The 18,316-nt window shown below is 35.1% G+C and overlaps 2 protein-coding genes across 7 annotated transcripts; one reads left to right on the top strand and one right to left on the bottom strand.

The window, feature by feature from the left end:
• The first annotated feature begins 7,660 nt into the window (after positions 1-7,660).
• On the top strand, positions 7,661-11,248 carry LOC133798025 (uncharacterized). 6 transcript variants are annotated; one of them, XR_009875768.1, is made up of 9 exons: positions 7,661-7,954; positions 8,108-8,236; positions 8,458-8,497; positions 8,896-8,971; positions 9,069-9,269; positions 9,429-9,641; positions 9,727-10,127; positions 10,223-10,283; positions 11,006-11,248. XR_009875768.1 is itself a non-coding variant. In XM_062236195.1 (8 exons), the coding sequence occupies exons 1-7, from the start codon at positions 7,912-7,914 to the stop codon at positions 10,084-10,086; spliced, it is 1,062 nt and encodes a 353-aa protein (XP_062092179.1). In that variant the 5' UTR covers positions 7,661-7,911; the 3' UTR covers positions 10,087-10,127; positions 10,223-10,604. The 6 variants fall into 6 exon arrangements, 2 of the variants coding, with proteins under 2 accessions (XP_062092179.1, XP_062092178.1); XR_009875767.1 differs by having other exon boundaries at positions 10,992-11,248; XR_009875766.1 differs by lacking the exon at positions 11,006-11,248 and adding an exon at positions 10,385-10,604.
• A 326-nt stretch (positions 11,249-11,574) lies between these two features.
• Positions 11,575-16,321, bottom strand: LOC133798024 (conserved oligomeric Golgi complex subunit 7). The gene is made up of 10 exons (XM_062236193.1): positions 15,867-16,321; positions 14,961-15,050; positions 14,754-14,873; positions 14,547-14,648; positions 14,142-14,419; positions 13,892-14,037; positions 13,545-13,743; positions 12,715-13,387; positions 12,246-12,578; positions 11,575-11,999 (listed from the first exon to the last, which is right to left on the bottom strand). The coding sequence occupies exons 1-10, from the start codon at positions 16,149-16,151 to the stop codon at positions 11,721-11,723; spliced, it is 2,505 nt and encodes an 834-aa protein (XP_062092177.1). The 5' UTR covers positions 16,152-16,321; the 3' UTR covers positions 11,575-11,720.
• Positions 16,322-18,316: the final 1,995 nt, after the last annotated feature.

Genomic DNA, 18,316 nt, shown 5'->3' with positions numbered 1-18,316 from the left:
ATTAAATAAAAACGATAAAGGTAGATCATATGCATAAATATTTCGAGAAGGAAGTTTGAGCATAAAAAACTACCGTTAAAATAAAAACTTATCAAATAAAACTTCGAGTTATGGTTGTCTTTGCACCAAGGGCATTACAAAAGATAATTACTGAGGAAATAAAAAACTATGGGTTAGAGTCCATGTGTTGGCCCTCAAGGGTTGGCAGCTCCATGAACCACAGTCCCGGTTTGCTCGGTGGCCTCCGCCGCTTCTTGAGCCTCGAGCTTGGCCTCGTCCTCCTCCAGATGAGCTTTCCATCTATTGACAAACTTGGTCTCCTTGACGGACAGAAAGCTGGTGTCGTGGTCGGGATTGGTGGCCCAAATACAATACATCACCATGTCGACGGTGTGATCTTTCTTGGTCCTAAATTCCTCAAGAAGATGAGCCTTCTCACTCTCGATGAACTCAAAAGTCATCTTCTTGTCCTCTTCCAACTTTGCATTCAGCTCTTGGACCCTCTTGATGTCCGTCTCCTTGGCCTCCACCTCCTGTTGTACCGTTTCTAGCTCCCCCTGGGTCGCTTCCTACTCCTGCCAAACCTTTTTAAGGTCATCTTCAGCCCTGAGTTGTGCATCCTTGGCATCTTGGGCATGCACCTTTCTCATCGCGACCTCACCGTTCAGGATATAATTATGCTGAACGAAGGTTAGAAGGGCCTACAATTAAAAACCGATGTTAGAGATAAAGAAATAAAGAGTTAAATTCTCAAAGGATAACTTACCAAAGAAAGTAACTTTCCGCTCTTGTCGAAGAAAGTGTTGGAACTCTGGCAGGTCGTCAAGTACTCTCACTGAGGAGCCCCGAGATTGCTGAGGCACTGACCCACGTGAGTCAATGCATCAAAACCGAGCTGAACTCCGGGAGTATCGACGGCATTATTGACCACAAACTCAGGGACATAAGTCGAAACTGTGAGTTTGCGGTCTCGAATTTGAGGCTGGGTAGGGCAAACTTGTTTCGGTTGGCTCGTAGGAGGAGGGGCCACAATTTTTGGAAGTGCTGGAAGGTCAGTGTCAAGGCCTAGGTCGGGTTGCTTCGAGACCGACGAGGGTAGCTCGGACCTTTGGGTAAGCTTAGAAGATCGTCCTCCCTTCGAGGATGCTCGGTGGCGTTTGTTTCCCCTAGAAGCCACATGTTGGTTGATTATGTTGTCAAGATCCGAGTCCATCTTGCCTAAAAAAGAGAATAGGAAAGGACGTGTGTAGATAAAAGGGTACTCGAGTACTCTCGGTAAGAAATCCCCTATTGGCATATGTCCACACTTGAGTGTGGTCGGTGGGCACGTTTTTCAAAAGTGAAGTTCAAAAGCTTCCTTCTCAGAAGATTCAGACCAACACTTTTGAGGGGGCAAAATGTTACACCCAAATTTCGAGATTTAAGACATAGCCTCAAAATGTAGGCTCGAACAGGTTAAGCTCGCGATTAACAAGTATTAGCAATACACTTGTATAAATTGACAAATGGTTCTAGATTTGATATCTGCGTTCAAGCATGGGCCGCAGGCTCGAAGATACCAACCTTCTCTGAGGAATGAGTTCAACTGAATTAGTGGATAAGGAGGAGGCAACAACTAGAATGATGAGCTCAAAGCTTGGCTAGTCTTGAAAGCATGTCAAGACAACGATCGAGTTCAACGACGCGTTTACCACATGGAAAAGCTATTAGGAAATCCCTAATTCGTAAGGATTCGATAAAACCGTGTCTTGAATCCCTCTTTTCATGGGATTGTTATTTTGATAAATGCATTTGATTGTATTATTTATTCGGATATTTATTTCAAATTTAAATATTTGATTGTAACTTCCCTGAATTGGGGGAAGATATTCCTACAATCAGGTCTATAAATAGCCTGGACTAGGTCATTTGTACTGAGGCACAAATTTGTACTGGAAAAGAAACTTTGCCAAATTGCTTTCATTCGAAGCTTTGAGAGAGTGTTCATAATAACAGTGATTCGTGGACGTAGACATATTTTAACTGTTGAATCACGTAAAAAATATATGATTTCTTTTATTCTTTCTAAATCATTGTTTAGTGCTCTTCATAATTAAGTTGACGAAAAACAGCGTCAACAGGTAAGATTTGACGCCTAACTCCAGAGTTCATTCTCTTTGCTCCCTCTTCCATTTAGTTGTGAAGAAATTGATTTGACACTAAGTACTAAAGTCTTATTGTGAGGAAATTGTATTTCTTTTTTAAGAGAGTGAGGAAATTGGATTTTTTTAAGAGAGTGAGGAAATTGATTTGTTGGGTATATTAAGTTTTTATTTTTTTATTTTTATTTGTGGTTTTTTTTTAGATTTTTTTTACTTTATTTTAAATTTAATTTAATTGCTTTATTTGGTAAATAAAATTTTATGAAGTATTTAAATTAAATTTATTTTTATTTTATCAATAATTTTTTAATCAAATATTAGGATTTTAATTTATTTTAATTTCTCTTTAATTAATTAGCTCATATAATAAAGAGTATCTTGGTCATATTTAAAGATAATTTAATTAAAATTGGATTTAGCTATTAATTTTACTATTAGTTAGAATGTGGGACCTAAAAAAAATAATATTTTAGAATATATGGTTCATCTTAGAATTTAACTTAAACACAAATACCCAAAATAATATAAATCTCTTTAACACATCTAGACTTCTACCATTCAGATTATATAGAGCGTTTCTCTTAACTCTTCAAGATGAAACTGGGTCCGACCTTTTAAGATACAAGAAAAGACCTCGTTTTAAATTTGAAAATATATGGTCAAATGAGTCAGAATGCAAAGAAATTATAAAAAAGTGTTGGAAACATTTTTCTTCTTCCTCCTCCATTCTCGCAACTATGAGTAATATTTAGGCGTGCTCAACTAACTTATCCACATGGCACAAGTCAAAATTTAGATCCTTATCCAAAGACATCAAAGAAACCCATTCACGAATTATCCGTTTGCAGAATTCACAAAAACATATGAAAGACCATAGTGAGTTACGACAAACAGAAAGAAAATTGGATGATTTATTGTGCAAAGAGGAAGTCTTTCGACATCAACGATCTAGAATACAATGGCTAAAAGCAGGAGACCAAAATACAAAATTCTTTCATCAAAAGGCAAGAGAGCAACAAAAGAACAATTCAATTAAAGGTACTATAATTGATTTTACTTTTATTTCGATCTTCAAATATGTTTCACAAAATGCTTAATTATTGAGTGGTGAAATATTGGCTAACAAAGTCTATATAACAATTAGGGATCCTTTCAAGGCACAGTAATAGATGGAAACCAAAGAAAATCAAGGAATAATTATAAAATAAAGATACAAAACCAATAATAAACTAATTTTCTTTTATCATACATAACAATATATATATCATTAAAAAACAAGCTAAAATGGGCAGGCCATAAAATTTTTATTTATGAAAATAACATTTCCAATATTATATGATAAGCAGTTTCAATGATGGAAACGAATGGTGCACAAGTGATAGTGAGATCAGTGAGATCACAATGAAGTTCTACAATTCTCTCTTCACTTCTTCGTCTCCTTCAGAAGAAAAAATTGAAGAACTATTACAAGGAGCTCATATTCCTGTTTCGGATGAGATGAACATGAGTTTAGAAGCCCCATTTTCCTTGGAGGAAATAAAAGATGCAGTCTTCTCTATGCCTGCAAATAAAAGCCCAGGTCCAGATGGTATGAGTGCACTATTTTACCAAGAACATTGGGAGATAGTTGGCCCATTAGTATCAAAAACTATTATAGAATGCTTAAATGGAAGTGAAGATTTGTCTACAATTAATTCAACATTGGTTTCTCTGATTCCAAAGGTGAAAAATCCAATTACTATCAGTGATTTTCGACCAATCAGTCTATGCAATGTCCTATATAAATGTATTTCTAAGGTATTAATTAATAGATTAAAACCTTTCCTAGCTTCACTCATCAGCTCTACCCAGAGTGCTTTTGTCCCAGGAAGACTCATTACAGATAATGCACTTATAGCCTATGAGTGCCTTCACAGTTTAAAATCTAAGAAGTCAGGGAGGAAATCATTCGCAACAATGAAATTAGATATGAGCAAGGCGTACGACAGAGTTGAATGGATTTTTTTGGAAAAATGTTAATTAAGATGGGCTTTCGACCTTACTGGGTTAACAAATTAATGAAATGCGTAACTTCAGCTCGATATTCGTTTCAAATTAATGGAGTAATCTATGGAGAAGTAATTCCATCAAGAGGGTTGAGACAGGGGGACCCTCTATCACCTTATCTTTTCCTAGTTTGTGCAGAAGGTTTTTCAACTTTACTACAACAAGCGGAAAGTAGAAAGGAAATAAAGGGACTAAGAATAGCTAATACAACTCCTTTCATTACCCACTTATTCTTTGCGGATGACAGCCTCATTATCGTCCAGGCATCTGAGAGATCTCTACAAGCTATACAAAACATTTTTTCTCTATACTCGACATGTTCTGGACAGGTAATGTTATAAACCATTGCAATTAAATTCTGGAAGACACAATAAAGGCATTCACTACTAACTAGCTCCAATTAGAGATATCAATACATATATTTTTCCAATTATTCAAATATAGCTATAAATATTATCTTTCTTTTCTACGCAGATGATTAACTTTACAAAGTCTTTATTATATTTTTCTCCAAATACTTCGGAAGAGATTGCCACTTTGTATACATCCTCTCTAAATATGCAAAGAACTGATTCTATAGAAGCATATCTGGGTCTACCAATGTTGGGAGGTAAAAATAAGAGAATTTTGTTTAATTCAATTAAAGACAAAGTTTGGATGAAGTTACACTTATGGCAATCAAAGCTTTTTTCTCAAGCTGGTAAAGAAATCTTACTTAAAGCTGTTATCCAAGCTATGCCAACTTATCTAATGTCATGTTTCCGTATACCAAAAGGTTTGTGCCAAGAAATTGAAAGAATACAAGCCTGATATTGGTGGGGTTCTACTACTGAACAAAAGAAAATTCATTGGCGTGCTTGGCATAAAATGTGTAGACCAAAGTGTGAGGGAGGATTGGGATTCTGTGGTTTTATTCAGTATAATTAGGCACTTCTGGCAAAACAGGCTTGGCGATTACTAATAAACCCTACATCCCTTCTTGCAAAAGTATTCAAGGCAAGATACTATCAACATACAAGTATATTGGAGGCTAGAAAAGGTCATTATCCTTCAATAACATGGAGAAGTATCATCTGGGGTAGGGACCTTTTACTAAGAGGATTGCGAAGACATATAGGAAATGGAAAAGAAACTTTGGCCTTTAGTGATCCATGGATCCCAGGACCTCCATCTTTTCTCCCGAGTACAATTGATATAGCTTATCCCCTTAGAGTACATGATCTCATTGAAACTCCTAGTTCGTGGAACATGATACGAGTCCAACAATTTTTTAATGCTACTGATGCCCAAAACATCTTAACTCAATTTGATCATCCAGATTCGTGGCTCTGGCACTATACAAATCATGGGAACTATTCTGTCAAAAATGGGTATAATCTAGCCTCAGCTATGGACTCTACACTGCCCTCTTCATTTGTTACATTAATAGCAATGTGGTGGAAGTCCTTTTGGGGAATCAAAATACCACGTAAAATTCTACATTTCGCTTGGAGAGGCTACCATGAAATTTTGCCCACTCTTAAAGGTTTAAATCGACACAATATCTCTAAACACAGTGTTTGCCCACTATGTGGTTTTGGAGAGGATTCTAATGCACATGCTGTCTTTTGGTGTCCTTCCTCTAAAGAAATATGGGATCGGTGGGATTATCCTTTCATGTCACATAGGAAAGAAGACATTTCCTTTAAGGAGATTCTACTCTATGCCTCTGAAATTTTGGAAAAAAAAAACTTTCAAAAAATGCTCATCATAGCTTGGGCAATTTGGTTTGAGAGGAATAAAAGAACCCATGGACATCCAACAAGACAAGGACACCAAGTGTTTGAATGGGTAACCCGATATTGGGAGTCGATAAGAAGTACACAGAGAACGACGGAGCATCTCATACAAAATGCAACATCTACAAATCAAAGAAGAGAAGATTCAGGGAATCAATCCAATATCTTATCAGTAGATGCTGCATTATCTAACCAGACAGAAACGATAGGATTTGGAGCAATCATCCTCTCCCCATAGAAGGAAGTTATTGCAGCTTTATCTAAGCCCTTAAAAGGTAATTGTCGTTGTTCTTTAAGTTAAAACTTACTACAAAATCACAAAATTAACTGATAAGAGGCATTCCTATAAGTGAGCACAAAAGGTAAATGGTTATATCGATCTTTGGAAACTTAACCAAAGGGATTCATCCCTCTGGTTAAGGTTATCTTATTGTTCTTGAGGAAGGTTTGCTTATAGTTTTTTCAATTCCTAAGTTTTGTTTTTGCCTAAGCTCTCTTATGAATTATTTTGCAGGAATGTTGTTAGCCTTTCAAACAAAAGCTATAGCACTGTTGGTCGCACTCAATTGGGCTCAAAGGCTTGGAATTCAACTGGACGTTATCTTTTCTGACTCCCTTTTTTTTGTCTTGGCTTTAAATAATAACATAACTTATCAAAATGAACTGGAGATTATTTTTTCAGATATTAAAACTTTATTGTCTACTTTTCCGGGGGCATCTCTATCACATGTTGTCCGAAAGTTTAATAATCTAGCTCATGAATTGGCAAAGCATGTCCTTAGACTAGACGATGAGTTTTGCTGGTTGGAGGAAACCCCTCCTCTAATTTGTACTCTTTTTCCATTACATTCTGAATAATTATAAAATCTATTCCTGACAAAAAAAAAATTATTGATAACCATCTAATCAATTCAATTATGTCCGGATGGTTGAGGACCAATCGAAATTTATCCTTTTTGTGACAAAATGTGTGATATTCAAAAATGTATATTAAACAAAAAATACAAGTAATGATATGGGGTATCATAGTGCCCAATACCACTTTTTCATATTTTAAAACAATAGTACGACAGTGCACTGCGTTAGGGTTGTTCAATTTTTTTTCAACCCATCCAATGTGAACTTGAAAAATCTGATAAAAACACAATAAAAAACTCAAACAATTTTCTAACTCGCCCAATTACTATATTAGGCAGATTGGAAATCGATGTCAACCTGCCCATTTGAACTTTTTTTTTTTAAAAAAAAACTTATAATATATAATTTGTATTTATTATCATTAGACTTTACATTTTATTGTGTGATGTTTACATTTTAATTTAGTTAATGTTTTAAAATTTGTTCAAATTTTAAAATACATAAATAAATTGAATTTTTCTCTACTTATTTTTGTAATATTATATACTTTAATAATAAATCTAAACTAATTTATGAAAGAAATATCTCTATTTCTTTTAAATTTATCTCTAAATATTTTAATTATATTTTAATATCTTCAAAGAGATATATTTTGCATTGAACTTCAACAATAATTTAATTAGAACTTTAAACTTTATTAAATATAAATTAGGCAGATTTTACAATATTCTTTAGCAAATGCCAACCTAACTTTAAGATTGTAGTGGAAAAAAATCCCACTGCACCATAAATTAGCGATCAGGACCAAAATAAAAAGAAATTCTTATTTATTTATACTCATATTAGAAATTGGTCTCGGTGAGCATCAGCAGCATTAGCTAGCTTCCTTTGTCGCTCTCCGCAAGTCTATTGTCGACAGAGCGAAGCTCAGTGCTCCAGACGAAACCCTAGGAACGCCTAAATAGGAAAACCTAGGATTTTAGGACTACTTCACTTCCATAATCCCAGTACCCCATTCCCCCAACCTTCTTCATTTTGTTAGGGTTTTATTATTTGTTTTCCCGTTTGAATTCGTACTCACCGTAGCCATGGACGCTCAGAGAGCTCTGCTAGACGAACTAATGGGTGCAGGTATTTATACTATTCCTGTAATGAGGGGTATTATTTATTATTAATTATTGCTTATTTATATAGTTTGTTATCTTCAATTGGATTTGATTTTTGTTTGATTCAATTACATTTTAATTATCTGATTGGTTTGGTTTGGCTTGATAAAACCTATAGCTCGTAATATGACCGACGAAGAGAGAAAAGGGTACAAAGAAGTTACTTGGGATGATAAGGAGGTTTGCGGTGCGTACATGGTTCGTTTTTGTCCCCACGATCTTTTCGTCAATACTCGGAGCGATTTAGGTGAGTTACATTGTGATAGATTTTTGTTGAGCTCGACTTAATTTAATCTTCAATGTATGATGTTATTGAATGAAGAATGTGGAGTCTTTTTGCTATATTGCATTAATATGTTCATTTTTTGTTAGTTTAGAATTTGAATCTTAAGGTAGTTTATGACGTTTCTTGCATACTGTTGAAAAGTGCAAAGTTTCTAACAGCTGTCTTTTTTCTCCCCACTTCAGGAGCATGCCCTAGAATACACGACCCGAAGTTGAAAGAAAGGTGATTGAATTGGTGTTTTAGAATACACTATATGAGATTTTGATGCATGTTAATGATGAATTTTGTGCTACGCCGTTGAATTTATTGCAAGCAAACTAAACTAATTTCTGCTTTAATTCTTTTATTACCGATTTTGAAATGTTGCATTCCCTTTTCTCAAGTTCTCTAAGTTATAAAACGTCGATTTAGAATTGCTTAACAATTATTTAGAGATGTGCATCTTACATTGTATAATTCATTTACCTCGATAACTTGCTGGCTCTAAATAGCCACGTCTCCTGTGCAAAACTTGCACAATTTTTGTAAGTTCATAATTATTATGTTTTCTGATATGATCCTGTGATTCAATTGTTTCATTCAAATCTAAAAGTGACTTTGTTTTTGGTTTGTAATGATAGTTTTGAGAAGTCTCCAAGGCATGACTCATTTGTGCCAAAATTTGAAGCTGAGCTGGCTCAGTTTTGTGAGAAGCTGGTGGGCTTCACCTCTCCTTTTGGCTTTAATGATCTCTAAAAGTTATCTTTTAATATTTTGTTAAAGCTTACATTGCTACGATGTGTGAAATCTGTAGGTTATGGATTTGGACAGAAGAGTAAGGCGTGGACGGGAACGGCTTGCTCAGGAGGTGGAACCTGCACCTGCTCAGCCATTGTCTTCTGAAAAATCTGAACAGTTATCTCAGCTGGAGGATAAGATAAAGAACTTACTCGAACAAGTGGAATCTCTCGGTGAAGCTGGGAAGGTGGATGAAGCTGAAGCACTTATGAGAAAGGTACCCATCAATTATTCCTTGATTGCTCATCTGCTTCCCCAAATTTTTTACATAAACTTCATCAATTCTATATTGCTTATCTTTGAAATGTCTAACTGTTGATGTATCACCATGGGATTTATGGGTTTTAATTTGGAGCTCTTGTTCTTGCTTCTACAGGTAGACGCACTTAATACTGAGAAGACAGCTTTGACTCAGCAGCCCCTGCCTGATAAAGTATTGCTGCTTGCACAAGAGAAGAAGATGGCCCTTTGTGAGATTTGTGGTTCTTTTCTTGTAGCCAATGATGCTGTGGAGAGGACTCAATCCCATATCACTGGGAAACAGCATATTGGTTATGGCATGGTTCGGGATTTCATTTCTGAGTACAAGGTAACTCTCCCTTTCAAGAGTAATCAACTTACAAAAGTCTGTTTTTTCGTTCTATTAATGATAAGTAAAATCTATTTCTTTTTAGGAGGCTAAGGAGAAAGCAAGGGAAGAAGAGAGATTAGCAAGGGAGAAGGAAACAGAGGAGCGGAGGAAGCAAAGAGAGAAGGAGCTTGATAGTAGAAGGAGAAGAAGTAATTCAGGTGATAGAGACAGGCATCGTGATCGAGAGCGAGAGAGGGACAGATATCGAGATCGGGACTTGGATCGTGAAAGGTCTCGAGATTGGAATGGTAGAGGTAGTCGAGATGGAGGAAGAAGTGGAGATTGGAGATCCAGAAATGGAAGAGATGGAGCCAGGGACAGGAACCGTGATCGAAGCAGGTCACGCTCCCCTGTTAGGCATGGACACAGGAGGTCACCTAGAAGTCCAGTTCACCCATATTAGTGAAATTGTAGATAGATGTCTGAGCTTTGATATTTAATGAGGTAGTTTTTTATCCCAAAATTTTTACGAACACGTGCTTTTGGAGCCTTGACTTATTGTCTTCATGGGTGAAACTTTTTTGTTTCCTATCTCACAGCTTTGTTGACACTATATCATCTCCCTTTCATCAATATTGTTAAAGGAGAAAAAAGGTTGAGGTAGGTATCTCATTTTTTTTCACTATAATTCGTTTGGGCTTTGTTTGAAGTTAATTCCTTTTCGCCCTCTATATGCATTTTCTCTGAAACATTGTTTTCAGAGTATCTACGTTCCCTTGTTTTGGGATTAATTGTTGGCTATATAATACATTCTGTGTCCAATGAATACCTACTTTGAGACCGCAGCGGGAGAGATAATGGGTTTTTTCATTTCTTGAGGTAACTTGTAAATCTCATCTTTGCTGTCAATAATCATTTAATTGAATATTCATGGATTCAATGTAAGAACAAAAAAATTAGTTTCTGGTTCTTTCAGCATTAACCTATCTGCTTCAATGGCTTTGGTAATAATTGGCGTGGCATTGCCAACTCAGTTCGTGGTATGCTAACTGCCAAGGACAATTTACTCGGGAAGTGAAATTGTACTCTAGTGACAAAATATAGGTAAATGTTGGATTAGACAATTCAAATTCAGGATTGACCCACGTTAGTACAAGTTATTGTTTGGTTTTTGTAGTATGACTTGAGCAGAAATGTTGCTTCGAAATTGTACTTTGGTGGTATAATGCCTTTTTCTCAGTGTGTGCCAATTGAGGTATAGAATCTGTAAAATTGTGTATTTCTAAGTATACGATAGAAGGCAGGAAATTATGAATGAAACTGATAATTAGATATGTGTCCAGTGGCTGACAAAAATTTCATAATCAGGATGGTTTGTGCAGGGGAAACTACTTTTTGGAATTTCAGAAACCAAATACAATTGAAATAGGCCTGGACGATGTGTAATGAATGCTGAACTGCATTTGGTAACTCTTTTGGCCTCTTCATATATTGTAGGGACAGTGTAATAATAATACAATCGAGGATTTCCTGTTGTAATTTCGGTGAGGATTCATGTGCCAGGCTTTTGTGCCTTTTGGGTTTTGAACCTTCAGAAAGATTTGGTTTAGTGGCATCCTTTTTCAGTCTCTGTATAAATGACATCAATTGGTCCAGTCTTTCGGCCGAGTGAAAAGATAAATAAATAAACCAACCCGAAAAGAAGGAAAGAGACAAAAATGGGCTCTCCTAATCAAGAAAAAGTCGAGTCGTTAGATACACATATTTACAGTAGCTTGAGCTTTCGAGCTTATATTGATTTTTTTTAATAAAAAAATTGACCAAGCACTTATATTTAGATAAAAGTTCCCTACATGTGTGGAGCTACAGACGATACACACACTTTGCAACCTGCTGTTTTCATTGTTTACTTCGTAATCTTAGATGGAATCATTTATATTAGAAAGGAAAAGGAATAAAAACTTGTAAATCATATTGTCAATCAAGAAGCAAAGGTGTAATGAATGTGTGAAAATTAAGATCAAATTTTGGGGGCACACTGTACTGGTATCCTAGGGTAGGGGATTGCAAACTCTTGTATCCGAAAGACAAAAATTGTTAATCCAAATTGACTCGCCGCATCTTACAAACAAGATTTGCTGTTGAAAGATCAAGCTGATTTCCCGAATCAGATTTAACAAGTTGTTTAAGCTCATCTCTCGCTGTGGAAAGACAAGTGTGGAATGTTGCCAGAACTGGTGGAATTGGCATTGATAAAGCAGAGAGTACATTACTCAGATACTCAATGTCCACTGATAATTGCTGTGCACCACGATCCGTTATGTACTGTATTCCCCGCAATTGCTCCATGTAAAGGGCCGTAGCACCCTCTGCAACCTTCATTACAAAAAAAAATGTTCATTTTCATACTTAATACTACTAATAATCGTGAAATCAACGAAAAAATAAAATAAAATAAAATAAAACAACTTGGGCAACAAGGTCAAGAAATTGTATAATATTTTGGATATTCGGTAGGTCAAAAACTTGATCAATTTTTTTTGGACACCCACACAAAATAAGAGGAAAACATACCCTAGTACTCAGAATTCAGAATATTCTTTATTACTATATAAGTCGTACCTTGAACATCCATTCAGTTGCAAAGAACTGGGCCTCATCATTGTTGGCGTCATTGTTGGAAATTCCCTCTGCAAGTGGCTCCAACTGTTGGGGTAAAGTAAGTAAATATTCACCAACACTGGTAACATAGGCCTGAGGATAAGCACTGAAACTTGGGAGAGGGAAGGCACTTTGCTCCTCCACAGAGGACCATATTGGCAAACGGGAAATATCACTTAGGCGTTGCCGTACTTTAGAAATGAGGACATCATATACAAGTTCATTTACTGTGTCAGCAAATGCTGTGACTCTTTGAGATGCCAAAGGAAGTGCATGAAACCTGGGATCTTTAGACTGCATAACAAAAGGTAAAACTTGTGAGCATCATCTCCTTACCCCACAAGAAGTTCCAGCAAGGAATGCGACAAAATCTTTTTTCAGTCATTAAAAACTAATATGCCTCTGAAATTGAAATATTGGTATCATGTACCTGACTTAAAAGGTTAAAGAGCTTCCGGGCCTTCTCAGGAATGTCAACAAGCCGCACTGCTGCCACATCCAAGGCAGCCCTTCCACCCACAGATGCTTCTCCATTACTGTCATCACCAACATGTGATGGGCTTTGGTCCACACTTGAACCAAATACTGACAGAGACAAAGTCGTGCTTAATCTAGCAAGAGTAGCTCTCAAGGAAGCTTCAAAAACAGAGGACCTGCTAGTTAAACAGTCTGAAACTGTGAGGATCTGCAAAGCCCCTTGAACAATGGACCATTCCTCCTCATTTGAAATCAATTCAACTTTTCGTGCAGTGTTGCCATCTCTCTTGTCCGACCCCATCTCTTTCTTTGAACCAACACCATCATGGTCTACTCCACAGACCACTCTTAATGATCTTAGTGTCTCTTGTAAAGCAGAGATATATTGTAACATTATGTCATCAAGAGCAAGAATTAGTTCATCTGCCTCAGAACCACCAGTAAAGTTGATACACCTTTCTACAGCTGCCTCAAGAAGTACAATGATATGGGGAATAGATTCCTCCATTCTGCGAACTGTTTCACTGAGTTCAATCCCCTGGGCACCCACACCACGAGTAACAGCTCCCCTGAGATCCACTCCAGCAATTTCAGAAGAAAGGATGGCCCGCTCCATCTGTCCATACCTTATATACATATTCAATCATTAATCAAAAAATGAACATAGCATTTACAGAATCTAGTATATAATGAAGAAAAAATAACAGAAAAAAGTTTTCAAAAAAAAAAAACCTAGATATTTTAGAAGAATGTGGAAGTGCAAAAAAGTTTATGATTGCTTACCTTTGTTTAAATGATTCAAAGGGAGAGTACACTGCCTTCAGTGTATCCATTAGAACTCGAAGATCAGAATCTGAAAAGGAATGCTGAATATTTCTAGCAAAAGTCTGTGTCACGTTGTGTAACTCAATCAATGCCTCCAAATGTTTCCTCTGAATCTTAATTCCCTTTGGCATGTCACCAGACATAATATCTAATAAACCTGAATAAAAAGAAACACATTGATAGGATAATTTATAAATTGCCAAAAGTAAAATTGCATGACTTAAAGCTTGTCCAATTGAAAGATATCATATAATATTAAAAGCCTACAAAATTTAAAAGCACCATAAAAACAAGTCCGTACAAACCTTTTCCCAAAGCTCTTGTTTCAGGAACAACTTCTCCAATTGAAAGGTTGATACGTGAATTAAAGCTTGCTCCAATAGTTGCCATTGTCTCGATCAGTAGCTTTGGTACAAGAGTTTTATAATCCTCAGGAAAAGCAACCATACACCTGCAGATGACAGTCTAAGCTCAGTGCTTAAATTCAGTGATAGCTTCTTTGTATCAACAAGATGTTCCTCGGTGCTTAAAAAAAATATAGTAAGAAGAATTTACCACTTCCACTCTTGCTCAAGATAAAGAATCAACTCATCATAGAAGCTTGGCAACCAACTTGCGAATGAAATTGTCGAAGAACTTGATTGAAACTCATGGCTTGACAGCCTTTCAGCTTCAGTCTTCTCATTTGCAAGCTTAATAGCACGTTGTTTTGAATCGAAATCTTCCCAGAGCTGCTTTATGGGCTTTAGGTGAACTTTTGTGTAATGTAGCTCCAGTGATTTGAATCTTCCAATTCGAATGAGAATACCCCGCAAATTTTGAGCAATGTCTATCTGCAGGATGATAATAGATGTAAGTTATTCAAGTTGCATATGGTATGTACTAAAAGGAATTAATAAGAGATAAATTGAACAGAAAGCAAGCCATAGGCAAAACAAGTGCTGTAAGAAATTTGGTGACCTTCCGGCTGGATAATGCATCTGTTAAACGTGGCTGCACCATTGCATCTAGCCTATCCTCTAGGACCTCGAGTTGCTTTCTCACATTAGCAAATTCAGCAACCTAAAATGAGAAAAACGAAAAATAAAATTTCAAGTTAAAATCATCAAAATTTATAAATATCAAATGTAGAGTATAATGTTAAAACAATTTATAGAAAAATATTACCTCCCCAACAGCAGACAAGCAATGCCTCATGTTAGCTAAGGTTTCTGCAGCCCTTGGAAGATCACCACTGGCAAAAACATCTTCCACAGTTGAACTTAATTGAGTTAACCCAGCAGCATCCTGTTGATCCATCAATGAGTAAATCAAATGCAACATCAACATTTTCCAATACTGCACTGATTATAACTTCTATGATCAAATACCCACCTGCAATGTCTCATAAGCAGCTTCCATTCTCTGCTTAACAGTATCAACTTTGGCCAGAGCAGCTATAGATTCGGCTGATGATCCTTCAGCCTGCATATTAAAACCAATTGTTTGAAGAGAAGAGTATTGTTATACATATGTATCAAGTGAGAAGCTAAAATCTCAAACCATATAAACAAAGCTAAGCCGGCAACAGCTGTCTACCCATGTAAATTATATAAACCAATTACATTAGTAAATGTACTGAAACGTGGGTACATCAATGTGAACCTGCTACTATAATTTATAGTAATGCTCTACAACATATTGCAAAGCAGAATATATATATTTAGGCAACTATTTCAGTTATGTGTGTGTATATCCATGCATATAACTCAACGTAATTCCATTGTTCACATTGGCAATAATCTATTCATAATATCTACATTTATTTTTAAGCAGAAAAGGCAAAAACGAGACGTTTTAACCAAAAGGGTGCCCTGCCTTCTTGTAATTTATTCCAAAAATCTATGAACTCATTGCCAAGAGATTGAGCTCAAAAGGTAGCACAAACTACACAATCGTAGTTCTCAAATATCCAAAAAAAAAAACTAATATTGAAAATTTTGCAATAGAAAATCTTCCTCAAATTTCCCTCGTTCACTTAGGCAAATTGACAAAACTCAGTTGAGCAATTGAGAAATATATTAAGCTTCAAATTTGGAATTAAGGGATAGCATAATTAGAAGATTATACTTTCTTAACTTATAAAATGCAGTGAATCTGACACCGCCATCCTAATATTGTCTAAATTTTCCATACTTCACGTCTTCTAGTGAATTGAACCCAAAAATAAAGTTAAAAAACCAAATTCGAATTGCGGCAAAAAGAAGAAACATAGCAGAAACAGACATAACATGTAGGTACCTTCTTGAGCTTCTGAAGGATTCCGGCGACGGCGGAGCGTAGTGAGACCGCATCGTCGCGGAGTCGGATCACATCGCGGGTGGCCCGTGGCACGCGAAGTAGGGCAGCGGAGCTCTGCTCCTCTAGCGAGGCGGAGATCTCTTCAGATACGATTTGGAGCCTCATCTCCAGATCGACGAGATGGTTGTCAACTGAGTCCTCCGGGTGCCGAGTCTGACACGCCGAGTTCACCCATTTCTTGGGGTCGAAATTCTCACCCGAGAATGGGCCTAGATCGAGCATCATTCTGATCGCCGAGTTCGCTCAGGATCGGACGAGTGAACTCAGCTAGCTCCTGAATCTCGGTGTTTAATTGCAGGAAGTTTGAGTTTGATGTATCATTACATTACAGTTGGGACTTGAGAAAAGACGGTATGAACTATTAACATTAAGATGATGTTTCTGAAGGAGATGGGGGCGAAATTGCAATACTTTCAACATTAGGAGTGCCTTTTGCAATAAAAATAAATCAAGAACGGTTTTTTTTAGGGGGAAATAAAGGGTTTTTGGACAAATCAATTTATAAAAATACCACCTATTACAAAAAATTGGATTTACATTATATAAAATACTATATATTTTTCACATAAACACGAAGTGGTAAAATTAAAAATGCAGAGAGACAGATACAATTTTTTTTAGAAAACAATTTATATAAAAACTAGTTATTGAAAGACATTTTTATAAACAACATTTATAGATTTATTTATAACCAAAAATATATGTTTTTGTAAGTTTTTTTTTACATAATTAGTTTCTTAACGATGTGATCAATCTTTGAGTGATTCTTTCTAGCACTCCTATTGTATCCCTTAGCTCCCTAATCATTTTCAATGCCTAATGACTTGGATGTCGTGATAGGTCAAAACTCCGTTCATTTTTTACTAAAAACATAATGATTAAAACGTATAAGAAAATATCAAATCTCAAATAAAAACTTATCTTCTCTTAAAGAATACGATGACGTATAATTATGATGAGTTAAAACACTTGAGAGATTGAGTTTTATTCTCCTCGACGATCCTAATTCAATTGTACAAATAATTCGTTGTTTTAATGTCGAAGTTGGTCGAAAATGAAGGTTTAAGACAGTAGCGTTGCAAACTTCAAATGTCAACCAATGCGGGTCGGGGCAATTGGGGTGACAAAGCTTAGAGGTAGGGGTTTCAGCGGCCAACAAACACATCTATGAGGCATGTGTCAAGTGTCAACCATGGAAAAAAAAAGGGGAAAAAGAAGAAATTAAACATAAAATTGTAAATATTTTTAGATGAGGTCATTTTTAAATTTTTATGTAATGAGGTGGATTGTATAATTTTTAATTTTTTTATAACATTATCAAGTTTAACAATGAATTTCCAAAAAAAAAATAACTTTTTTTAATTTAAATTGTAAAAAATGTCCATATGCTTATTTTTAGTGTAAGTTTTCTTTGTAAAACCTAAATTTTAAAATAATCAAATTCAAAATCAAAATAAATGAAAACTATATATTTTTTGAGTTTTAAATTATATTTATTTAATTTAAATTTTATTTATTAATACCATAATTTACACAATATTATAAATATATTAAAAATGACAAATATAGTTTTTTATTTGTTTCAATTTTGGATTTTATTTATTGTAAATTTTAGGATTCGTTATCCAATTTTAGAAATTATATTTATAAAAATATATATTTATATTAATGCATTTTAAAACTTTGACAAAAATAGATATATGAGACTATTTTTATCTGTTTAAAGTGACTAGGGTTTAATATTAGCTTTTTTTGGTAAATAGCATTTGGAGTCCATATTCTTTACCAATTGTATCACTTAGATCCACAATATTTATTTTGTAGCAATTAGACCCCTAACCATTGCTTTATGACTCACATAAGTCCCCAAAGTGATATTTTATTAAATAAGTCCTAATTTTTAAGGGTAAAAAAATAACACCTACCAAATATTTATTTTTTTTGTAATTGACCTAAATATTCTATTGAAATGTTAAGAAATAATATAAATCATACCTCTAAAATATTTAATATATTACTTATATATTAATTAGTTTACTATTATTAATAAAAACATTTATATACTTTAAATTTTACAAATATGAAATTTATTAAGGGTATCTTTATCTCTATTTTATTTTTTTCTCACCACATGCATTTCTATTTAAACTATTCACATTGTTGTAAAGTGAGACTTCTATTAATTTTTCTCTTATGTGGTAACAGATTGCTGACGTGGCTATTTGGTCACTGACTTGTCATTGCCACGTCAGCGTCATGTGTATAGTTTAAAAAGATATATATATATTTCTTATAAAAAATTAAAATTAAAAATAATTCAAAATTTTTTTTAAATTATTTCTCCATTAAAGATTAATTTTTTTAATAAATTCTTAAAAGAATAATCAAAG

Source organism: Humulus lupulus, chromosome 8, assembly GCF_963169125.1.
Source record: "Humulus lupulus chromosome 8, drHumLupu1.1, whole genome shotgun sequence".
Lineage (NCBI taxonomy): Eukaryota > Viridiplantae > Streptophyta > Magnoliopsida > Rosales > Cannabaceae > Humulus > Humulus lupulus.
The sequence above is the reverse complement of the archived record's forward strand: the minus strand, read 5'-3'. Positions and strand labels throughout refer to the sequence as shown.

Bases quoted from the DNA above. Each gene is read 5' to 3' on its own strand.
- LOC133798025 (XM_062236195.1), top strand. From the start codon at position 7,912: ATGGACGCTCAGAGAGCTCTGCTAGACGAACTAATGGGTGCAG. The intron at 7,955-8,107 runs GTATTTATACTA...TAAAACCTATAG, and splicing joins AGACGAACTAATGGGTGCAG to CTCGTAATATGACCGACGAA. The intron at 9,642-9,726 runs GTAACTCTCCCT...ATTTCTTTTTAG, and splicing joins ATTTCATTTCTGAGTACAAG to GAGGCTAAGGAGAAAGCAAG.
- LOC133798024 (XM_062236193.1), bottom strand. From the start codon at position 16,151: ATGATGCTCGATCTAGGCCCATTCTCGGGTGAGAATTTCGACCCCAAG. The intron at 13,388-13,544 runs GTAAGCAATCAT...TATGTATATAAG, and splicing joins TTTGAATCATTTAAACAAAG to GTATGGACAGATGGAGCGGG. The intron at 12,000-12,245 runs GTACGACTTATA...TTTGTAATGAAG, and splicing joins CAACTGAATGGATGTTCAAG to GTTGCAGAGGGTGCTACGGC.